Source organism: Plecotus auritus (genome assembly GCF_963455305.1).
Source record: "Plecotus auritus genome assembly, chromosome: 3".
Lineage (NCBI taxonomy): Eukaryota > Metazoa > Chordata > Mammalia > Chiroptera > Vespertilionidae > Plecotus > Plecotus auritus.
In genome coordinates, this window is record NC_137772.1 from 204666571 (window position 1) to 204691966 (window position 25396).

The 25396-nt window shown below is 41.4% G+C and overlaps 1 protein-coding gene across 1 annotated transcript in view; it reads right to left on the minus strand.

The window, feature by feature from the left end:
• Positions 1–16560, minus strand: part of A2ML1 (alpha-2-macroglobulin like 1) — a gene marked incomplete at its 5' end in the record, with an annotated part of 35136 nt that extends 18576 nt beyond the window's left edge. Inside the window, 17 exons of the mRNA XM_080660285.1 lie at positions 104–197; positions 1219–1413; positions 2062–2211; positions 2656–2801; positions 3305–3365; positions 4211–4438; positions 5765–5932; positions 7039–7148; positions 7458–7572; positions 8044–8170; positions 8639–8723; positions 8997–9156; positions 9941–9961; positions 14530–14582; positions 15131–15293; positions 15665–15848; positions 16496–16560. Coding sequence (XP_080516411.1) covers positions 104–197; positions 1219–1413; positions 2062–2211; positions 2656–2801; positions 3305–3365; positions 4211–4438; positions 5765–5932; positions 7039–7148; positions 7458–7572; positions 8044–8170; positions 8639–8723; positions 8997–9156; positions 9941–9961; positions 14530–14582; positions 15131–15293; positions 15665–15848; positions 16496–16560 — 2125 coding nt within the window. The remainder of the gene's footprint in view (positions 1–103; positions 198–1218; positions 1414–2061; positions 2212–2655; positions 2802–3304; positions 3366–4210; positions 4439–5764; positions 5933–7038; positions 7149–7457; positions 7573–8043; positions 8171–8638; positions 8724–8996; positions 9157–9940; positions 9962–14529; positions 14583–15130; positions 15294–15664; positions 15849–16495) is intronic.
• Between the last annotated feature and the right edge of the window lie 8836 nt (positions 16561–25396).

The following is a 25396-nucleotide window of genomic DNA, read 5'->3' on the forward strand; positions in this document are numbered from 1 at the left end:
GAGGCTAGGGGCTCAGGACAAGGACCAGAGGCAAAGAAGGAGCTTTCAGAGCTCCACGATTCCAGACATCTCAGTGACAGCACAAGTCACAGAGGTAACTTACTTCCATCCATTACTCTGCTGTATTCTGGAGAATGGTGACTGCAATCGACTGGCTTCTTGACTTTGGCATTGGACAGTATTTTCAGTCCCATGTTCTGATAGGTATCAAAGAAAGGCGAGAATAAAATGTTAAGTCCTCTCCCTTAATACAAGGGCTGCTGCCTAGGAATTGTACCCTCAAAGGGTTCAACCAAGACATTTGTGTCCTATTAGTGGTGAAACTGGTGATTATTACCCAATACTTAGCCAAGATTGGTTCACTTCTGTTCCAGCCTAGAGTGAAAGGCTTTCAAGTAAACTTACTTCATTGTTAAATATGTTTAATGCTTCTTTCAAATATTAGTCAAAAATATTATTATTTGATTTAGACTCTGAACTTTCAGAGACCAGGGGCCATATTAGCTCAATCAATTCAACAAAAATACATTGAGCATTGTGAAGGATCAGGCATTAGAGAGAATGCAAAGATGAACAAGACATGGCTCCTGTCAGAGGCCTCCTGGTCAGACTAGGGCCATAGCATCCCAACTTCTGTTCAAAAAATAGGTGCAATATTTTTTTATAATAATGAACAGACACTGCTGGTCTACCTTTCCTCATTTTCCTTCTTTACTGATCCATGAAAATCAATCTTTGGGAACCACCAATTGAGAAGACTAGGTGTTTAGCGTCTCATAGTGGTTCTCTTCCAATGAAACAGGGCAACTTCTTCAAGCATAAGAACTAAGAGAGGCTGCCTCATATATCAGGAGGTTTTTTCAAGATTTTATCCATGTCAGTGCGCACATGATTCTCTCTACTTTTTAAGATACAGACTTTCAGCCCGGCTCTTGTGGCTCGGTGGTTGAGGGTCAACCCATGAACCAGGAGGTTGCGGGTTTGATTCCCAGTCAGGGCACATGTCCAAGTTGTGGGCTTGATCCCCAGTAAGAGGTGTGCAGGAGGCAGCTGATCAATGATTCTCTATCATCATTGATGTTTCTATCCTTCTCTCCCTCTCCCTTCCTCTCTCTGAAATCAATAAAAAAAAAACAAAACATTTTTTTAAATATGGACTTTCCTTCCCCCCTCCCACTACCATTGTTTTATAAAAACAAAATAGGTAAGACCATGTACCTGAAAAAAACTGAAAAGGTCCATGCCTCTAGAGAACCAATATCTCTGCCTAACTGAACGCCTGCTCCAACGCTCTTCAGGCACTGGGACAATGAGGGGTTGAGGAAGGTCGCTTGGGCCAGACACTGGACACTCGTCATATTCAGCCACCTGATAGGGGTAGTGACCATACCAGAATGGGAACATCCCATAGACCTGAAATAAAAGGGGAAAAAGAAATAAAGTATTGACACAGTGAAATCAGTTGAGAAACTTCTCTTGAATTTTGGTGCCACAGCTCCCATATTATTTATCTTCGTCACTCCAGAATTCTTCCTATATTTATTTCATCATAACCTCTTCCTTTACTTTTTAAATTTTAACCTCTACCTCACCTTTTTTCATAATCTGTCACATTTATCTTCTATTTCATCTTCTTCCTTTCTTTTCTATTTATTTTAGAAAGAAAGGAAGAGATAAATAGAATCATCAATGAGAGAGAAACATCCATTGGCTAACTCCTGCATGCCCCCTACTGGGGACTGACTGATCCTACAACCTGGGCATGTGCCCTGACAGGGAATCGAACCCACAACCTCCTAGTTCATGGGTCGACGCTCAACCACTGAGCCATACCAGCTGGGCTCAGCTTCTTTCTTTATCTCTATGTCCATGTTAACCACGCTCTTCTCTTCCCATCATTCCCACCTTTATTCTCATACCCGCTTTTCTACCACCTTATGGTGGTGCACTATTTTCCTAAGACTTTCTTTCCCACTCCCTGAAATCTATCCTCTATTCTAACATAGCCGGATTATCTTCTCTGTTAACTCCCTCTTCCCACCTTAGTAGCCGACTACTCACCGAGTGGTTACTCAGCTCTCTCTCTGGCCTAAGTAGTAAGACACTCTCATCCACAGCCCGGACTGCACACAGGGACCCTGGAGCTGCCTGCAGCTGTAGGTCCACGTCTGATCCTGGAAGCTGCTGGGAAGGTGAGAAGCCAAGGGAAACCTGAGGAAGGACAAATATAACTTGGGAATCAGGTAGGCCTGGAGAGGACAAGACAAACATGTCACTTGGATCATCGGCTTTAACTATGGTATCCAGCCCACTCTTTCACCTTTATACTGATTTCCCTTTGTAAAGTCTGGCCCTTGAGAACCAGTGTCTTACAATAGAGTTGAGAAAAGTGAGCAGCACGGCAGAATGATATAGATGTTTAAAAGATAAGAAAGCATATGGAATAGCTATATATGTGATTCCCAACATGACTTTTTAAAAAGAAGCAGGAGAGAATTAATTTCAATGAAATATACTAAAGGTACAAATACAATATGACATCCAACTTCAATATTATCTTATTTCCCAGCCCCTGCCTTATCTCAACCCTAGCATACACAAGATCTCTCTCTATTCCCAGATTTTTTTCTTCACCCTCCTCAACTGCCATTTTACCTTATTGTCAAAGCACATCTCTACTGAGAACTGAATTTTGTCAGCTATAACACCTCCACTGGGAAAAATGGCATAGATCACCAAAGAAGCAGCAGGGGCAAGCCTGGAATTGATGGTCAGTGAGAGAGAGAAGGAGCCTTTCAGTCCTGGAAGAGAAGAGGACATACACAGGGATGAGAGTGTACTCACCTCCCCATGACATCCGACCACATGTTTGCATTTCCCATTGGGCCAGCAGCACGCCCCATGGTGCAAGTAACTTCTCATTTTCCTATTCTTCTATGGTTATTGTTACTGTTCTGTTCTCATTGCTTCTATGGATAAGAACTGTTTCCTGGAAGTTAAAATATTATTTTCTCTTCCAAAAGAAGCATGGCCCTAGCCAGTTTTGCTCAGTGGATAGAGCATTGGTCTTTGGACCAAAGGGTCCCAGGTTCAATTCTGGTCAAGGGCATGTACCTTGGTTGCAGGCTCCTCCCCAGCCTAGGTCCTGGTTGAGGCACATGCAGGAGGCAACCAATCAATGTGTTTCTCTCAGGTTGTCTCTGTCTTTACCTCTCTCTCCACTCTCTCTAAAAATTCAATGGAAAAAATATTATTGGGTAAGGATTAACAAACAAAACAAAACAAAAGAAGCATGAATACTCACCTTTCCTTTTGGAGTTTATGTGTTTCTGCCCCTCCATCTCCAAACGTCCTTTCCCTATTAACTGAAAGAGAGAAAAAAAATCAATAGCATAGATGTTATGGGAGATTAATCTTGGCCCTACTTCTGGAGCATCCCTGCATCTCTCTATTAGGAAAGTCTTCTTTCATAGTTCCAGAGCCTGACCCAATACTTGTTATTTTCCACCTAATCCTTCTTATTCTTTTGTGTCAGGATGACTGTTTTAGCTTAATGAAAGCATGGGGATGATAGAAGATACTAGGATGATTCAGTAGGGAGAAAGTCTCTCAGAGACTTTGAGGGGATGATAAGAGAATGAAGAGACTCTGTACCATCAAACCTGAGCTTTATAGGAATCTAATCCTCACTCTCACCGAGATGACCAATAAAGCTACTTATCTTTATACATTTCCTTCAGGCTCCAAGGTGTGGTTTTATTTCTCCAACAAGGCTATCAATGTTAATTTTAACCCTGTATCATCTATTATAAATTATTGGTCAATAAAATACAGAGTGAATTTTATTCTGAGTCCCATCCTCTTCTCACCCTCCCTCCTACCCACCTACCCAGTTCCCTTTCATCCCTGGCCAGCAACATTTTCTTGTTAATTCCTCATCTTATTTCCCCACACAATTTCCCTGGGATCCTACTCACAATCTTTTTATTCCTCATTTCCCCCTTCCTTTACACCTACACTGATCATATAAAATATATTTTAAAAATTGAGTTTTGCTTGTTCTTTCCATTTCTCTTAGTGTGGCTTTCAAAATTTTTGAAATTACCTATGTTGCTTGCATTCTTTCTACCTATCCAATTTCTCCATTTCACTCTCCCCATTCCCTTTCCTTCTTGACACATTTTCACCAACCCTCATTTCCCAGTCTCACATAGTAGGAGAAGGTGATTTCCTGGTCAGGGTTTACATCAGCTGGATCAATGTCATACTCCACCAGCACTTCCTGGGGCTTCCCACATTGCAAGATGCCATTTAGCTGGTTGATTCGGAGGAAGCTGTGCGTTGTATTGTAGAAGGGTTGCAGGTGCAGGTAGGCATCTTGATAGTATCGAGGCACCTGTTCTGGATTATATACCGAATCTTCCATTTGGAACCTGCCCTGAGAAAGAGAGGGAAAAGAAGCTCTTTTGGCATGTACCCTAACCATATTTAGCCACAATCATTTGTTATGATTTTCAAATAGATCTCTCTCAAATCTTCACTGTGTAAGAATGGCATGTAGATATTTCAGTATAAGTCCAGCCAGAGATATTTGAGGAATCCATAATAGTGGCTATGTGCAGCAGCATTTTAGTATGTAGGAGAGTGAAACAAGAACTGAATTATAATTGTCAAGTAATGGGAAATACTTTTACAGATTGATGCCTAAGGAATAGGTAAGCATGACTAAGATTACAGAGAAATTAAAGACTATATCCCAGGGACAAAAAAAAAAACAAAAAAAAAAATGAGGTATAGAGGATAATAGGACTGAAAATAATTATTTCTGAGTGATCAAGTGATGCCTGAAAAAAATAGTTCTATTAGCCACAGACAAATAGCATATGTTTGTTTAAGTAGTGTAGCTAAACGATTGCATTAATAGCTTTAATTTTTCATCTCTCCTTGCATCAACATCATTTACTATGTAATATTACAGTGGGCCCCCAGGTGACTTGTTGGAAATAGATGTTAGCATATGCAAGATAAGCAGAGGCTTGAAAAAGCACTTGCATGTCCACTTTTGCTCTTGCATCTCATTGTTAACGTAAGAATATACTTCGTGCTGCCTAACTTACTACCCCAGATGCACGAACAATACATGCTTTTTATTGTATAATGCTAAAATTTAAAGTTGTTTGTTAAGCAGCATTGTGTCAATTGATAATTGATACAAGTAGTCTTCCTTATAAGTATCAAAATCTAGAGTTCTCTTCTTTGCCATTTTTATGACTAACTAGAGGCCCAGTGCATGAAATTCATGCACAGGTAGGGTCCCTAGCAGCTGCCAGCTGGGGAGGCCCTTCCACTGGCCACCAGCTGCCGCCGTCCACCACCACCGGCTCCACCCCCTGGTTGAACTCCCGATTGAACTCCAGGTCGAGGGGACAATTTACATATTAGGCTTTTATTACATAGGATAAGTAAGGGGACAGGAGGAAGAAGACAACTCTGGACCATTTTTACCTCCCTATCCTGATTTCAAATTAGAAGATGGGAATAAGTTACAAGATGAATTAGTATAAAGAGCAATTTTGATCTGAAGAGTCATTTAATTAATTAATATTAAAAGCAAACAGAAGAAATTTTTGCCAACTGGGCAGCAGAATTGGCAAGTGATGAAATTACAAATGGGGTGGTAGAGGAAGAAAAGAAATAAAAACATTTTGAAGTTTTCCTTCAGGAAGTCTTCCTTGCTGGAAAGCTCGCCCTCCCCAGTGTTTACCTGCAGAGAAATGTCTGTCCCATTCCAATGAACAGTATCCAGCTTGAAGGAAGCGAGGCCATCGTTGTCAGTAACTAAGGTATGGTTGATGGTTGCATTTATGCCCCAAATCATCAGAAACACTGTATGATTCTTGAGAAGAGACCCATCATGGCCCCTAACTCTTATCTGAGGGGCAAAGGTCATTAGAGTTAGTTTTGGAGTAGGTTCAAGTATGAGGTAAAGTGACGTGATAACAGAAACTCTACGAATACATTTCAGGAAAGAGTCCAGAGAAAGCTAAATGTATTCAAGGTTTGCAAACTAGGATCTACAAGGAACTGAGAAACAAACCGAAGTAGCTTAGCCTGGAGCAGAAATATATTTCCTATGAAGCATTAGGGCTCTTCATTAGCTACACAGCCTCTTCCTAAGGCTCTGTAGAATATTTTGCTTTCCTTTTCTTTTTATTCTTTTTTTTTTTTTTTTTTTGCTTTCTTTTTCTTAATCTTTACAACAATCGTATGGGATAGACACTATTATTAGCCCTATTTTACAGATGATTTAACCTCTTCCACTCCCAAATTGCATAACATTAGACTCTAAGAAAATCTGGATCTGCTCTTGATGTAGAGAAAAGATGACTAAGGAATAAATTGATCTAAATATGTACATTATTGTGTTGACCAGTTGTCCTAGGAATGTAGAAGAATACGCTGGAGAGAGGGGTAGATTTTAGGTATTAGAAGACATTAACAAAGAAAATTTTAAACTCTCTTAAAAAAATGCTTAAGGATCTATAAATGGCTCTCTGTCAAGGAAAGTTTGATATTAACCTTGCCTAGATGCAGGAGCTCAGACTAGATCATTTCTCCAAATACCTTACAGCTCTAAATTCAAATATTTGAGCATTAGAATATGAGCCCTTGGCATTAGGAAGGGCACTGAAGTCACACTAACATTCAAGATATATCTCATGTGAGATTAAGGGCAGCACAACATAAGGAGTTCAGAGTATATATTCTGAATGCAGGCTGCCTAGTTTTTATCATAGTTATTACTTACTAGTTATATAACCTTGGGAAAATCACTTCACCTCTCTTGCCTCAGTCTCCTTATCTGTAAAATGGGACCAATAATAGTGTCTATCTCATAGGATTGGTGTAAAGATTGAATAAGTGAATAGCCATAGAGTACTTAGAACAATGTAGTTTTATTTTGATGTCTACAGAAAGGAGGCAACAGTTACTGGTAAGCATTTATTTTTGTCTGTGCAAAGACAGGCTTCAACATACCTTCCCACTGAAGGGGAAATTGGGGTAATAATAATTATTGGTGTCTTCAAAGGTCATTGATCCTATTTGTGAAGAAATGTAGATTTCCTGAGTGCTATTGGCCTCCACGCCTGCAGAGGAAAATGTACATTAATCTAAATGCCTGAAATCCTCATTTTCAAAATCTCTGAAAGGATGGTGCCTCTGGAAGTATAAAGCTTAATATATTTCTAGCCAAAGATCCAAACCAACTCCTCCTCCCCAAATGTTTGGGGGAAATAGGTACTGGATGGCAGATTGGAATCTGGCATTTCCCTTTGTGAACTAGAAGTCCCTCCCAAACTAATGAAGGTAGGTCTTGAATCCTCTGAGTAGGTGTGTCCCTGAAACAGTCCCTTTCCTTTCTTTTTTCTTAATGAACCAAGAAGTATCCCACTTACCTGTCCCTTCCTCCACCACAGTAGTCACAATATTGATGCTGTGGCTGTACCTATAGCCAGTGAGGTTGAAGGTGGACATGTTCACAGAAGCTGAGAAACATCCTGCTTTGTCCGTCTAATGAGTCAATTAGAGAGAGGGAGGGAGGAATAGAGGATAAATAATCTGATCCCAACTTCCATTTCATAATGTACTGCAGAAGGAAATAATGTCTTATCTTCGTGCTTTAGTTTCTCCATCCTTAAGATAGAAAAACTCTCCTATAACACAGAGTATACACCTACACATATATAGTCATGAAATGACTTTGAAGCTACAAAATATGAGAACATGAAAAGAGCCACCTGTAGAATGGGAAAACTTTATCTCCCAAGGGTTTAAGTTCATTTCTTGATTACAAGGCAGATTCTAAAAGACTTTATCTATTTTGGATAAAAAAGACTCCTCTGCTCTTTGGAACTTGGATAACAATTCTGTGCAATGTTTTCTACTCCAGGCTTTTTAGCACTTTTCTATATTGGTGCTTACCAGGTGCTTATTCTTTAGGACATGTAAATAAGGTGCCTTTTCTAAATGCCATTTACTCACCTGTCCAGAGAGGTTCCTGCATTTGTCAGGTAGCTGTTTCTCTTCTGCCTCTCCAAACCAGTAAGCATGTGCCTTTTGACACACTGATACTTGCACTGCCCCTAGCATAGGCTTTCCATAGGTGTACCTAAGCCAGAGAAGCATGCGGAGTCAGAGTTAGGAAATTCCACTTGAGCGCCAACCTTCATCCCCCAAAACACCACTCTCCTTCTTTCCCACACTCCAACCTCTGCAAGTACTCTGACAATCCCACCCTTCAGCAGCTCTCATTCACTTCCCTGCTTTACTCAAAGCCTTAAGAGTACTGCCATTGCACAATAAGTGCCATCCAAAGGACAGAACAGTGGCTTTCTTTTTCCTTACTCCTATTTCTCCATGGGATTCAACATTCCATTCAGCACAAAGTAGACTCAAAATCCGTAACGCTGACTGGGAAGTAAGAACACATTAGGAAATGTGTTCTTGGAGAAGTCCTGACTCTAGACTGCATAAAAAATCCCAAGTTTTAACCACCATCTCCATTTCTCCATAACACTTCTCAACATACTTCTCAATGTAGCTTTAATCTCCACCAGATCTAGAGCCTTATTCTTACCTACAACAAATTTTTACTAAGAAAGATTCCTCCATGGTTGATAGCTGCCTGGGCTCGACCACTTCCACCTTGAACTTAGGCAGCACTGGAGAGAGTAGAAAGAAAATGGAAAAGGAATAGGAGAAGAACTTGACTGTATAGGTAGTGAACAGTGGGGTATAAAAACAAAAATTAATTAACTAGTTAATTAATCAAGGGGGGCTTTATTAAGGTAAAATACTCCTGAAGTTATTAGCTGGTTTAGCACTGATTCAAAAATGAATAAATACCCCTCCCGATTGCAGATTTTTACTTTACTATTGCTGATTTTGCAACCAGATTACATTGAACACTTTGAGCTCATCGTTCTCCCACCTACCATATTCTTCCACACTGAAGGTGCCAAAGGTCTTGCCCTCAGCCACTGCCACTGTGTAGGTGCCCAGCGTGGCCTCTGGTGCCAGTTGGAAGGATAGCTGCACAATGCCTTGCTCGGGCACCACTTCCAGCCACTGTGCAATCCTGTTGCTATTTGGATCCTGTGTCCGTGAAAAAGAAACCTCTTGATGTACCTGCCTGTCTGACTTCCACTTTGCACTGCAGAAAGCAGATACAGCGTTCTCCCCGTGGTCTCCCCATGTCCAGGAAAAACAGCCCCTGGGTTATTTATTATTCTCTTCATTACTGCACGAGATAGGCTCAGCCCCCATTTTTGGAAGGAAAGGGTCCTTCAAATGACCAGACTGAGTCCTCTAAGGTGTTATGACCAGTTTCAGAAAGTGGGATTTAAGATGTCCCTTACAAAGAATGTTTACTCTATTCTTGGTCTCCATTAAGGGACAATAGCTGAAGGGATTGATTGTTAGATGCATGAGAGATAGGTAATTCAACAGAGAAGTGGAGGGGAGGCTCTGGGGAATTCGCACTTCTAGGCCCTTTTCTTCTTAACACTTCTCACAGGCATTCATGTCATATTCAACGGTCGAGTGTCTATGATAAGAGCTCATCACTGAAAACTAAGAGGAGTATGGACCCAGGTGAATTGGTGTGGCACAGAGAAGTTACAGGAATCAGAGTGGAAGGAAGGGTTAGTCCCAGCAGAGGTTGGTGACTTTCCTTACAGAGGTGTAGTGCTGAGAGGACTGGGGCGGGCAGAGGCAAGAGAACAGACACAGCGTAGGTGGAATTGTGGGCACTCGGGGCGGGCCGGTCCCAGGCTCTGGGCCAAGATCTCAGAGTTTTGTCTGGCTTCCAAGTTTAGCACCAAACTCTCACTCCTCCTTCTCCACCACTGACAGGAAAGCAAAAAAAACTTCTACTTACCTGCAGTTCCACCACAGAATACTGAAAAGGAAAACCAGATAATGTGGGTTAAAGCAGGATACGCAACAAGGTTAGGTTTGTTGAAAGCAAGTTCACAAAGGCCCCTTTCTTTCTCCATTGCCCACTCCTTCCTTCCAGATGGCTCTGTGCTGCTCTGATAAGAGCAACAATGGGGCAAAGGCTTATTGGCTAGCGGAGGAGAGAGAAGGGATTTCCTCAGAGGGGTTGCTGGTCTCCAAAATATTTAAAGAAATGGAGCTTCAGACACTTCAGCATCCCTCAGTGCTCTGTGACTGAGCTCTTCTTAGAGCCCACTATCTCCCCGCCCCTCCGCTGCTGTTTGGATGCCACTGGGCGGGAACCTTATTTTCAAGCACTGCAAAACAATTTCTTAAAAAAATGTTTCAAAGAGTTCCATTGAAGGATGACGTATAGTTTCCTCAAGAAAATGGATGCCAAGACCATTAAGTTGGTGGGGAGCAGGTCATTGTGCTAGGTGTGCGTATCACCCCAAAAGTACTTGCCAATTTCAAACGGAAAAAAGACATAGCATTCCATTGGGGAAATTCAGCTGTCACTACCTTCACCAGTAATCGAACTCATCATCACTAATCCTGGGAAAGAGACATTATGTGCTTCCTTCCTGAAGAGACACATTTGAAATTCACTGCATGACCTACCAAGTTTATTTACCAAGAATGTTTAGCTTAAATCTAATTAAAGCCTCACACCTACCTCCAGAAGACAGAGGAACAAGTCAGATCACACAATAAAGAAATAATCAGACAGATTAAGAATGTCAAATATTCTGTAAGACAAGTAGGCTTCCTTAAGTTCAGTGTCATATTTCAAAATGAGGACATTTTAAAAGCTATCTAACCTGATCTCTTTCTCTCTCAAAAAAAGTCATATGATAAAAAAGGAGATTATTTTATATTAAGAAAAATTAAAAACATAATAATTAAATGTAACACATGGATTTTTTTTTCTTTTTTTTTTTTTTTTTTTGCTCCTAGTTTGAAAATTTAGAAAAACAGATTTAGGGCTGCATATTAAATAATAATTATTAATTTTATTAGATATGGTAATGATATTATGATTTTTAGAGACATTCTTTTTAGAAGATATATGCTAAAGTATTTACAAGTAACATGTTATGATGTCTGAAGCTTACTTTTAAATTATTTAACAAAAAATAATAGATTAAAACAAATGTAGCAATATAAAAAACATTGAATCTTGGTGTTATGTTTGAAAATTCTAATAATTAAAAGTTGAAAACAAAATGACTGCTCAAGATAATTTTCTTATGAGAGAATTATCTTTTTATTGTATTGTTTCTGTTTGTGTGAGATGTTTTAATTCTTGAACTGTAATCGTTAGAATTTTACAAAATCATGGCCATGGAAATAGAAAATCACAGCATCTAGGGTGTGAATATAATGAAAAATCTGGTTAGAGACTATACATTTGCTGAACTCAGGAATTTCCAGTTAGTATTACACACTTTTAAAAAATATATATTGTTATTGATTTCAGAGAGGAAGAGAGAGATAGAAACATCAGTGATGAAAGAGAATCATTGATTGGCTTCCTCCTGCACGCCTCACACTGGGGACTGAGCCCAAAACCTGGGTATGTGCCCTGACCACGGAATTAAACCGTGACCTCCTGGTTCATAGGTCAACACTCAACCATTGAGCCATCTAGTTGTAAAAGGACTTACAACTAAATGAGATTGAAAGCTGAATTTAGATATGGAGGTCTTAGAGAGGGTACAAAGTTTGGGTCTCACTTGGAAGGGAGATGGAATGGAACCTAGTTGGTGCTTGCCTTTGATTCTTGCTCTAAGTACCATGTGATGCCAACCAGTGAAGAAGCAGAGCATCATTAAATATCATCAGCAACCTTGATATCAAGGATAATGGCAATTCCTCAGTCAAGCCAGAAATGAGAGATAAAGATTGTAGGGATGGAACATTTTTCCCTCCTTCCTTTCTATGCTCTTTAGCCAGTCTAATAATTAAATTGACCTAAGACAGGTTAATAGTGAAAAAACAAATTTAATTACGTCTATATAGGAGCACCACAAAGACAATGAGACTGAAACGGAGTCAGGCAATTGAGGCTGAGATGCCACCCTGAGCTAAGGGATGGAATAGGGGTCTGGGGCTTCCACGCCGAGGAGGGCAATTCACAGGAAGAGAAGAAAAGCAGATGTTTGGTAACCAGATGTTTGCCCTGCCATGCAGGTAAGTCTTTCAGATATAGAAAAAGTCATCTCTGATCAGAAATGACTAATAGCTCTCTCTGGTACAGGCTCCCCATCTACAATCTTTCAGCCAGTTAAGGGAGAAGTAAACTTTTTCTTGAGTCTGTAGTCATTTGTTTTGTTTGTTAATCTTCACCTGGGGATATTTTTCCATTTATTTATTTTTATAGAAAGAGTAGAAGGGAGGGGAAGAGACAGGGAGAGAGGGTATACGAGAGACACATCAATTGGTTGCCTCCCACACACAACCGGACCAGGGCCAGGGATCAAGCCTGCAACCAAGGTACGTGCCCTTGACTGGAATCAAACCCAGGACCCTTTAGTCCAAGGGCCGATGCTTTATCCACTGAGCCAAACTGGCTAGGACTGCAGAGTCTTAAGTGCCTTCAGCTCAAAATAGCCCACATGACAAAGCGGCACATTTTGGGGTGGCCTATTCTGCTCTAGTCCCAGGTCAAAGAAGGACAGGCCTTCCACAAACCAGGGCTACATAGGCGATAAGGAGGCAACTATCTCTGAGATTATTATGGAATCTTATAAATTCCAGAAAAAGAACACTTCCTCAGATAACAAAGTATTTTTCTCACACAGGCAGTCAAGAGGCAGGGAGGACACCAGTTACCAGTTTGCTTTCCTCTCAAAGGAAACAAGTGTTCAACTAGGATGATAGCATTTCCAACTGGAAGCTGCCTGAGGTTTCTGAATGAATGGATGTAGCAACCAAAGTAGTCAGGGTCCGTTAATCTCAAGTCTACTTTAGTTGCCGGAGACTAAAACTCTGTGCTCTGTATACTCATCATTTTTGTCCCTCCGTTTCTCAGTAAAATTCCTTTGGGTAATTTCAGTGTTTCAAATTAAGCATTTCAAATTTTCAGTGTTCGAACTGGAACTTGGGATGAGGGTGCTGGCTAGAGAAATGGAGTGGAGAGGAAGGAGTAATTTTACGTCAGAAACAGAGCGTCACTGTAGAAATCCGAGCACCTCTCAGGAAATGATCACAGGAAAGAACATATAACAGGGGTGGTTAATGAGATAAACCTCGAAGGCAGTAGAGTCTGAGATAACTTTGGCTGTGGCTACACTTTCACCTTAGCATGTCCTCTTTTTAGCTCTGGAATCAACAATTTGTTAAACAATAGTGATTCAATATTCTACCAAGCTTTTTTTAAAAAATATTTTTATTGATTTCAGAGAGGAAGGGAGATGGAGAGAGAGATAGAAACATCAATGATGAGAGAGAATCATTGATCAGCTGCCTCCTGCACGCCCCCTACTGGGGATAGAGCCCGCAACCCCAGGCATGTGCCCTTGACCAAAATCGAACCTGGGACCTTTTGGTCTGCAGGCCAACACTCTATCCACTGAACAAAACCAGCCAGGGCTCTACCAAACTTTTGATAAATAAAGGATACAGATGATGGGAAGGAGAAACTAAAAAGAATTCTAAATTGGGAAAGAAAGCAGTGATGGGGGAGGCTACTGATCATAAGCCCATAGCCTCCCTGTACACAGGGAAAGGAAACAGAAGCTCTGAGAACATGGAGAGGGACATAAAAATAATGCTCTCCCTATAATTATCGTTTAAAGTGTCCTTTGAATTCATGGCCTATGACTGAAGGCGAAAGAAGACAACAGGGGTGTGTTAGAGAAAAGTATTTCACAAGCATGTAGAAACAACACAAGCCCTGAATTGAGATCATACCTCTCATAAGGCTTATGATTCTAGCAGTTTAGCTGTTCAAAGAAAAATTTAAGTATTCACCAAATGTTACCACATTTTTTTTACCTTTGGCACTTTTTAAATGTTGCCTTCAGAGAACTGTCTATTTTATAATTTGGTATTTTTAAATGTTGCTTTAAGAGAATTGTCTAAGTTATAAATTACCTTGCCTCATAGGAAAAAAAAAAAAAAAAAAAAAAAAAGGTGAGGGGGTGGAGAATATCCTCATTTCTTCCTTTTGTTAAACACACTCCTGAATTATTCCTTCAGATTTGAACTGCAAAGCATCTTGGTGTCATTCCTGGAAAGTCTTGAAGTTTGCAAAAACTATTTTTTAAACAGCAGGGAATGTAACCGTCTCTTGGGAATGTTAACCTCACTGATGTGCTCAGCTATTGGACCTGAGAACTAGATGTATCTGCTTGTTTTCAGGCATACAGGGGCTAGGAGGTCTTAGACTTGCATCTCAATTCCCACTGCACTCTGCATCTCAAAGGGCCTCACCTCCTCACACCCTTGGAAAGAACCTCTTCTTTCCCCTGTTCTCTCAGCCTGTCCTACCCCTTTCCCTTCCCTTCTTCCCAACTAAACTCTCACCTTGTCATTCACTGGAACAAAGTTGCTGTCCAGGGTGACGATGCGGAAGTGCACTGGAAGGAAACAGGCATCATTAGCAAAGGGGATATTTCCTCTTTCGGATCTTTCTTCCTTCCGCCTTCTCCTTCCTCACACATACTTCTGAGTCAGCAAAACCCCATCGGGTTTTATTTTTTTAAAAATAAAACTAGTCCGAGAGAAAATGAAGCCCTCAAACGATTTCTCTTCACCGCTGCAGACTCTGAAATCTCAGAGTGAAATGCCCCTCTAAGTAAGAAGGAGCAAATACAAGTGACAGGAACAAAAGCCAAATGTGTATTTGCATATTTCACATACAAGCAGCTTGCTGAAGGACCCAGCAATCCAATTATACTTGCAAATTTTACTCCAGAAGAAACGTGCACTCCTGTTTTAGAAACACACACACAGGAGCCACTCTACCTACTGCCTTTTGGCTTGTGGAACCCGGCATCCCCCCAGACCTTCCCCTCTTCTGCTCTCATCATTCCATAGGCTTGCCACCAAATCATAAGGCCCCTGTTGACCGATACCTGCCGCTGTGTCCGCAGCTGTTGTCCAACCCCGTATGTGTGCCTCTTACCTCTCTGCCCTGGCTTGTAGATGGGTTTGTCAGTTTGCACAAAGGTGCCATTCCCCTGCCTCTGGATTAGAACCGTTTTCTTTTCCTCAAAGCTGATGTTATTTCCAGTTCCTGACACCCGGACTGTAGCCACTTCTTCTGTGCCACCCACAGGAGGGGGTACCTGGCCAAGAGAGGGGAGCTCTGAGGAGGAGGAGGAGACTGAGGCATAGAATCTACTACTGGTTGCAAACCCAAGAATGGGAGGGTAGAAGGAAAGGACTGAGTCAGATGGGAGTAGCAAGGGTAGAGCCACAAAACAAGTTGCCAGGAGAAAGGGAAACAATAGTCAGAGGTTAAGGTCAGGAACAAAAAGAAGAAATGCAAGGTCAGGGAAATTATGGATGAGTTATGGGCAGGAACTGAAGTCGGGTTTAGGGGAGATAGGTTTAAGGGCCTTGACGAAAGTCAGGTAACAAAGTTAGATTGGAGTGAGTGTCTAGGGAGGAGAATAGGAAAGTATGGGATTAGAGTTGGGGCTAAGTCTGTGCTTACCAAAAAGGACATGCAGTGTAAGTGCCTCTTCCTCATTCCGTGGTGTTCTAGCAAGTTCTGGGCCTTGTTCTTGGTCTCCAGAGTAACAGTGAATTTTACATCATAGTACCCAGGGCTCAGATCCAAACAAACCTTCTGAGTAGAGGGAAAGTGAAGCTGGGCTGGTAATGTCACCAGGTAGTTTCTGTTAAAGAAGCAAAAGGGTTTGAGGACATAATGATTCATCCATTCAGTGGGAAATTAAGCCCTTTCACAAACACTCAGCATATAGCAGTGAATTAAACAGACTGAGCCCCTGCCTCCATAAACCTTATCCTATATAATAAAGATGTAATATGCAAATGGTTGTTATGCCGCGTAATGATGGGATCACGGATCAGCAGGAGGGAGAGCTACAGGAGGGGGCAGGGCCGCAAGCTCTGAGGGGAGCGGGGAGCAGAGGAAGCTACTGGAGGGCGGCAGCGAGCTACTGGCGAGCTACTGGTGCACAGATTCGTTTTCTATAAAGAAGAAGAGGACAAATAACTCAGTGCACAACCCTTAAACCTCCCACAATCAGGAAACCATCACTGAGAGTCTATGCTTAGTAAACCAAGGAGGAAATTAGTTCTGTGACAGAGAACAGGTACAGGGAGTCTACTGTATTTTAATATTATCTTTTTTTTTTTAAACTTCCTCTTAGGCCTCAACTTTTCTCTCCGGGTAAAGGGGAAATGCAACCAAAGAAGGGAAAAGATGAGAAAGAAATGACAATAAATCAAAGGTTATCTCCTCCCCCGATATTTAGGTTTGAAAAAGGTAGACAAAGAAGCTCTGACTTCAAGCACTTACGGAAGGAGTTGTTCTGCAATAGCTGGTGATAGAGCCAATATTCCCAGAAGGAGTTGAGCCCACATCGTTGAGGGTAACGCAGATGAGGTCTGCTCCCCGTCTGGAGCATATATTTTAACTCCCCAGGCTGGGAGTGGAGCTACTATTGAAGCTCCAACCAATCACCTATAGAGGCCTCAGGTGACGGTGGTAAACGAGGGAAGGGCTTCTATTCTATTCACTTCCTTAAGTTAATTTATCCCTGAAATATTCATACTGGCTCAGCCAGTCCATACCTGTTTTGGGGAAATGCCAGGGCTGAGAATTCACAGTGGTGATGTTCACAGAACAAATTTTGGACTCCGCCCTTTTTTTCTGGTTTCATTCCAAATTCTCATACCCATTTGATCTTTTCACCTTTTTTATTATTCTATTAAGACATATTTGGGATCACAGGTATAGGAGCAGTATCCATAGGAAACCAGAATACCTCTATCTAATTGGAAATTTTAAAAAATTAACACTACTCAATATTGTGTCAATAAAAATGATCCAAAACTTTCTGAAGATAATTTCACACTGAGCATCAAAAGCTTTTCAGATTTGCATATTCTTTGACCCAGCAACACCTATGGAAATGTTTCTTCATGGGAAAAGAGAACATGCATACATGCAACAACAACAAAAAAAAATGAATCTACGTTGAGTTCCTTTGTAGTGCTCGTTACAATGCAAGACTTAAAAGCCACCTAGAGTATAAATTAGTGAGATTACTTTCTGGACCAATGACCAAACCACCTAAAACCAATGTGAACGAAAAGAGATTTTGGTAACTGGGATGGGTAAGATATGAAGAAAGAACTGAAGGAACCAGAGACATGCTGAAGACTTTATGGTCTAGACTCTAGACTCTAGAACTAGAGACTTGATGCTGGCAGAAAGAAGCGAGGAAAATTCCTTGGCACCACAAAATTGAGACAGGTAGTTAAAGGGCTGAGTAATTTATAGCCAGGTAATGTCACAAGATCTTATCTTCCTTAACTAAGGAACAAGTGGTTTACACATTCCACACTGTGCAGGGGAGCAGACCTGCCTCAATCCTGGTCCCTTTCCAGTAACATTATTTGCTTGTCTCTTACCGTTACCAGGAAGGGGACCAAGCTGGGAGGGGGAATGCCTAGGGCTGGCTGGTGGTGTATGGGTTCTTGGCTTTGTGCAGGAAAGATTTCACAATAGGAATCCAGGTGATTTTGAGTGTACGCTTATTAAAGCTGGGACAGTGAAACAAGGAAGGTCTAGAATAGAAAACAGTAGGAGAGAGACTGGGGAGGGCTGCTTTGGCTCTGTAGAAACACTACGTTATTAGAATGAGCAGCTTCTTCTTCAGGCTCATAAGTAAACTTGACAGAGCTGAGGAAAAAATCAGCCAATATCTATCTTCAAGACAGATCAATAAAAATGATCCAAACTAAAATAAGTGCAGAGAACCAAGATGGCAGCATAGATAAACACCTGTACTTGCTGCCTCCCACAACCACATCAAAATTACAACTAAAAAACAGAACAACTATCATCCAGAACCGAGGGAAAGCAGGCGGAGTGGAAGTACTACAACTAGAGAGGTAAAGAAGAAAGCTCATTGAGACTGGTAGGAGGTGTGGAGGCATGGAACGGGCTCGTCCAGCATCCGGGTGTGCCGCTTTTTTAATCAGGAGGGAGATCGCCTCTGTAGGAGGCCCACCTGGAGGAGCAGGGAGTCCCAGCCCCACACCAGACCCTCAGCCCAGGGTCCCAGAGCTGGAGAAAGAAGCCCCTACGGGCATAAGAAATACGGACTGTGAAAACCAGTGCTGATTGGGGCTGAGTGATACACAGGCTGCTGGAGACCCAGCTGCTCCTCTTAAAAGGCCTGCACTATGAACTGATTTTATGAGCTCCCACTTCCTCTGAGCTCCAGTGCTGGGTGAGGCTCTGGGAGATCCAGACACATACGGGGAGAAACTGGATGGTCTGGCATCTGGGCAGGAGGTGCTCCCAGCGGTCATTGTTCCTGTGCTGGGACTTCCCCGGTGCAGGGCTGACTGGCAGCCCTTTCTGTTTGCTCCGCCCTGGTGATTCTCTGAGACCCCGCCCTACCAATTTACAACCCCACCCAAGCTGTGCACAGCAGCTTTTGCGTATGAATGATCTGTCCTTTCTCAGGCTAAAACTCTGTCAAACAAGCTGCAGCTAGGTCAGGGAACCCCAAACCTGTCAATAAAAGGCCCCCACATCAACACCGGCACCAACCTGCCTTGCTTCACAACTGGGCCTTGTCTGGGCACTTCCAAACCCGATATAAAGAGGAGGAATCTGCAGATCTCTTTGTAGCTCCTGCTGGATGGCCCCAGGCAGTGGCTGACTTTGCACCTACCTGGAGACCCAAGAGCCAGTGTACCAGTGGTCAGTGTATGACCATAACAGATTACAACTCTTCACATCCATAAGCAACACATTCAAGGGGCAGACTCAGTAAGCACCAAAGCCCCACTGAAGCAAGTCCTGCTCCATAAGGGTGTCTCCTGCACAGCAGCTCTCCCACTGTAGTCACAACTGGTCCCCACAGCCAATTGGCTTAGAGGTCAATTTCTCCCAGTGAAACCAACAGCAATCAAGGCTCAACTAAAACAAGATTGTGCACACAGCCCACAAAAGGGTGCACCAAGAGTGTCCACTCAGGTGACTGGGGAGGCTGAGCCACTGGGCCCTATAGGACACCTACTACACAAGGCCACTCTATCAACTCAAGGAGACTTAGTAGCTACCCAATACATAGAGACAAACACAGGGAAGCAGTCAAAATGCGAACACAAAGAGACATGTCACAAACAAAAGAAATGGAAGAAAGCAAACTACTGGATATAGAGTTCAAAACCACGGTTATAAGGTTATTCAAGAATCTTCTAGAAACCTCTGAGGAATTTAGTGAGACTTCCAAGGATCTTAGTGAGAATGCCAAAAAAAAAAAAATGGAAAAGGACCAGTGAGAAATTAAGCATAGACTGACTGAAATAAAGAATAATATAAAGGGATTCAACAGTAGATTAGAGGATCCTGAGAATCAAATCAATTATTTGAAATATGAGGAAGAAAAAAACACCCAATCAGAAGAGCAAAAAGAAAAAATAATCCAAAAATATGAAGATAGTGTAAGGAGCCTCTGGGACAACTTCAAACGTGCCAAAATCTGAATTAGGGGGCTTCGAGAAGAAGAGAGAGAGCAAGATACTGAAAACCTTATTTAAAGAAATAATGACAGAAAACTTCCCCTACCTGCTGAAAGAAATAGACTTATAAGTTCAGGAAGTACAGAGAACCCCAACAAGAGAAATCCAAAGAGGACCACACCAAGACACATCATAATTAAAATGCCAAGAGCAAAAGACAAAGAGAGAATATTAAAAGCAGCAAGAGAAAAATGGTTAGTTACCTACAAGGGAGTGCCCATACGACTGTCCGCTGATTTCTCAACAGAAACTATGCAGGCCAGAAGGAAGTGGCAAGAAATATTCAAAGTGATGAATAGCAAGAACCTACAACCAAGATTACTCTACCCAGCAAAGCTATCATTCAGAATTGAAGGGCAGATAAAGAGCTTCACAGATAAGAAAAAGCTAAAGGAGTTGATCACCACCAAAACAGTATTATATGAAATGCTGAAGGGTATTCTGTAAGAAGAGAAAGAAGAAGAAAAAGGTAAAGATAAAAAATATGAACAACAAAGTGACAACAAATACATATCTATCAACAAGTGAATCTAAAAATCAAATGAATAAAAAATCTGATGAACAGAATAAACTGGTAAATGGAATATAATCAGGGGCATGGAAATAGAACAGACTGATGATTCTCAGAGGGAAGGGAGTGTGTGTGTGTGGGGGGGAGGTGCGGGAAGAGATTAGACAAAGATCTTATATGCATGTACTAGTATGCATTACCTATGGACACAGACAATGGGGTGGCGAGAGCCTGGGGTGGGGAGGGAACCGGTGGAGGGGAGCTATGAGATGAAAAAAGAGGGGCATCTGCAATAATCTCAACAATAAAGATTAATTTTAAAAAAGAAAAGAAAAAAAATGATCCAAACTGAAACACAAAGACTTGGGGGAAATGGACATCATCAAAAAGATTCTTGGATAACAAATCCAAGAATCACAGAGAAGTCCAAGCAAGAAAAAAAATACCAAAATAAAGTACACCTAATAGCATCATATTCAAACTGCTGAAAATCAGAGATGAAGAGGAGGTCCTAAAGATAGCCAGAGAAAAAAGACACATTATACAGTATATAGAAGATCAAAGATGAGAATTATAGTGAATTTCTCCAATGTTAGCCAGAAGACAATAGATTGACATCTTTAAAATAGTAAAAGAAAATCCAGCATTCTGTACCCAACAGAAATATCTTTCAGTAGTGAAGGGGGAGCCCTGTCAGCATGGCTCTGGTGGTTGAGCTTTGACCTAAGAACTAGGAGGTCACTCTTCGATTCCCGGTCAGGGCATATGCCCAGGTTGCGGGCTCAGTCCCCAGTGGGGGATGTGCAGGAGGCAGCCAATCAATAATTCTCTCTCATCATTGATGTTTCTAGCTCTCTCTCCCTTCCTCTCTAAAATCAATAAAAAAACATATACTTACAAAAATAATAATGAATGGGGAAATACTTTTTCAGACAAACAAAAGCTGAGAGAATTTATTATCAGCAGATCCGTGTTATCAACAATATTAAAGAGAGTTCTTGCCCGGCCTGTGTGGCTCAGTGGTTGATCATCGTCGCATGAACCAGGAGGTTGTAGTTCAACTCCAGGTCAGGGCACATTCCTGGGTTGTGGGCTCAATTCCCTTGCAGGAGGCAGCTGATTAATGATTCTCTCTCATCATTGATGTTTCTATCCTTTTCCTTTCCTCTCTCTGAAATCAATAAAAACATACTTTTAAAAGAAGTTTGCTGCCCTAACCGATTTGGCTCAGTGGATAGAGCGTTGGCCTGCATACCGAAGGGTCCCGGGTTCGATTCTGGTCAAGGGCACGTACCTGGGTTGCAGGCTCCTCCCCAGCCTGAGCCCTGGTCGGGGCATGTGCAGGAGTTAATCAATTGATGTGTTTCTCTCATAGTTGATATTTCCCTGTGTCTTTCCCTCTCTTCCACTCTCCCTAAAAATCAATGGAAAAATATCCTCAGGTGAGGATTTGAAAGAAAAAAAAAAGTTTGCTGATCCCTGAAAAATGATAGGATCCTATACATACTATTAAAAAACAAAGAATATTAAAGGAAGTTCTTTTTTAAAATATATATTTATTTATTGATTTCAGAGAGGAAGGGACAGGGGGAGAGGGATAGAAATGTCAATAATGAGAGAATCACTGATTGACTGCCTTCTGCACACCTTCCACTGGGGATCGAACCCACAACCGGGCATGTGCCCTTGATTGGAATAGAACCCGGGACCCTTCAGTCCGCAGGCCAATGCTCTATCCACTGAGCTAAACCAGCTAGGGCTAAAGGGAGTTCTTAAGGCAAAAGATATAAGTCTCAGGTTGACAAACTGTGGCCTGCAGGTCAAATTCATCCTGCCATAGGTTTTGAATATAGAGATTTATTGGAGCATAGTAACACTCATTTGTTTTTGTGCTACTATGGTAGACTTAAGGAATCACAAATTAAGATATCTGGAAATGCTATAAAATAAAATAAATATAAAAGACATTGAAAATCAATTTTAATCACTTTAAAAGATAAATGGCTGCCTAAAGCAAAAAAAAAAATAGTTTATTCTGAGTTATAATGCAGGAGTGAGGCATTTTTTACAAGTTAAAACAAAGAGAATTAAAAATAAAGAGACACTGTAGAATGTTAGCATAATTCCTTTGGCACATTTTTCTTCTCTCCTATTTTTAATTTTCTGACTCTAAATTTTTCTCTCTTCTTTTCTTTTTAACTTGTTCAGGGCCACCATTACACATGTCTAGTTCGCTCAGCTTTTCTAAAATCCCAGTAAAGATGTCTTTATTCTCTCCAACCATGAATCTTCATTTACCCTTGCCCTTTCATTCCATCAAATAAGATTTGTTAACTTTGGGATTCTATTGAACATTTTCCAATCTGTGGATCTACTAGTAAGAGAGAAGCTAGAATGGAGACCGGTATGGTTCTAGCTATGGGGGCTATCTGTATGTCCGGTAATATATTAGCCATTGCAATGAAACAACAGTAATGCCTGAGCTAGGGAGAGGGGCTTATTTACAGTAAATGTATTTAGCTTGTATTTCTAGGAAGTCAGGATTACTGCTGAGGGAGATTTAAAACAGCTATTTACTGCTCTGGCAACCAGAAGACACTATTCTTACAGAAGAGAGATAATGGTGCAAGGAATCTGTACAGGGAATGCCATTTATTAGCTATGTGACCCATGATAAGTTATTAACCTCTCTGTGCTTCAGTAAGTTTTATATTATGTACTTTTTACCACAATTAAAAATAATAACAATAAAGAAAGATCTTGAGGGTGGTAAAAATAGTACAAAGAAAATTAGTTCTCATATTTCTTACATTTAAAAAGCTTGTAACTTTCATTAAAAAGAGAAAGATTTATGGACAGATGCTTGCTGCTGTTAGGGTGCACTGAGGGCTCCACATGATCTGCAGAAGGTACAGAGAAACACAGCAAAGCAGACAGAAAACCCTGGAAGACAGCTTCTCCATACATGTGCTCTTGTCCATGCCATCCATTCCCTTTTACCTGGATTGCCATTTCTCCTTTTCTACCTGGAGGATTTCTCTTGTCCTTCAGATGCAGCTAGCAACTCCATGAAGGCGTTTCTAACTCAGCTCATAGTCTCCACTGCTCCAGACAGAACTAATTCCTCTTTCTTCTGTGCCCCAAACTTCAGGACCGAGTGAACATGACCACAGCGTTAGCCGTCTTGTCACTCTTTATTTGAATTCCTTTTACCCACCCATACTTTTAAATTTTTTAGAGTGAAAATCAAAGATTATCCATCTTTTCCTAGCCTAGGTACTCAGTATGAATGCTAAGTGAGGGGCCAAGGGCAAAGATGACCCCACATCCATCCATCTCTTAACTCCTACACATTAATCCCCTCTACTCCTGATCTCCTGAACTTTCAGTGTTCCTTCCCTGTTTGAGGCTCTTGTTGGGTATGATTTTTATGGTTAGTGGAATCATTAATTAATTATTCTTTTCTGCAGCTAACATCCCATTCTGTCTCAATTGATTTATTAATAAGGAAGACATTTTTTAAAAAATAAGGAAGACATGTCAAAATGTCAAAACACATTTTGCTGGGGACCTGTCCCAGAGTTTTTGATTCCTTGATCTGTGGTGGGCCTGAGAATTTGCATTTTGAACAAGTTCCCCAGTGATGCTGTTGCTGCTGGCCCAGGGACCACACTTTGAGAACTGCTGCTGTAAGGCTGGATCTGAGAGCAGTTTATCAGAATGCCTTCCTGGAGTGTGGAGCAAGAGTCTGATAATAAAGGTGCAGAGCCCTAGCCAGTTTGGCTCAGTGGATAGAGCGTTGGCCTGAGTTCTGAAAGGTTCCAGGTTCGATTCCGATCAAGGGCACATGCCTGGGTTGAGGGCTCGATCTCCAGTAGGGGACGTGCAGGAGGCAGACAATCAATGATTCTCTCTCATCATTGATGTTTCTATCTCTCTCTCCCTCTCTTCCTCTCTGAAATCAATAAGTGTATTAAAAAATAAAAATAAAGGTGCAGAATCTCAACCTCTCTTCTGCATTTCTCTCACCAATGTCCTATAGAAAGAGGCCATGAAACTAACTTCCTTTCTCTCTTCATCCTTTCTCTTTTGCAGTCTGTTCCTCCCAGGACTTCTCTGAGCTTATTGTTAGCAATTTTAATTTGGCATTCTGCTACCAGGAGTAAAATGAAAATAGTAGCCATATGGGGTAGAAGAAATAAGATGCCAACAATAATGAGCTCTCTGTGGAATGAATCCAGATGAACTGTCCCTCGATGGAAAAGGAGAGTTGCTCAGAAAATATGAGGGGCTGCCTCTGTTTTATCATCTATCATTTTTTAAAAAAATACTTCCATAGAAGCATTGATGCATAAGGGAAACCATGAATGTAAAATTTAATCTCCACCCTGGAGTAGTTAGTTAGCATTCAAAGGCCCAGAATATAAACTTGATTTTAGCAAGTCTTGTCTCTACTTTGTCCTGTCCCTCTGTTTCTGCTCTCTGGATAAGGGGACTCACTGAGCTCCAATGACACCAACTCCTCTGTTAGGAGGCTAATTGCTCTTTCCTCAGTCAAATTGGCCCACCAATTATTTTTATCTCTTCTGATCCATTTTAAAATCCATTTAATCTAGCTATCAGCCTGATAATCTGCCTGGAATTTGGTGGGGGAAATGTATGGGATTTAATAACCTCCAAAATTTAGGCTGCATAAAACCTATTCCTGGCATATCGTGTGGCACATACAGATAAAAAGCCATGTTAATGATGACTCTGTAAAGTGTTAGCTCAATGAGTTTTGGTCTGTGTATCAGAATCCTTACTTATTCTGTGTATCAGAATCCTTCTTGCATGTGGACCTTTCTTGTAAACAATAAAAGTATTTCTGGAGTAAGAATTATACCAATTATATTTTAATTAAATATTATCTTACTAGTGGCCCGGTGCATGAAATTAGTGCATGGGTGGTGGTGTCCCTCAGCCTGGCCTGCACCCTCTCCAATCTGGGACTGCTGGCTCCTAACCGCTCACCTGCCTGCCTGCCTGATTGCTCCTAACCACTCTGCCTGCCGACCTGCTCACCCCCGACTGCACCCCCTCCGGCCTTCTCACCCACAACTGCCCACCCCCGCCAGCCTGATCACCCCCAACTGCCCACCCCTG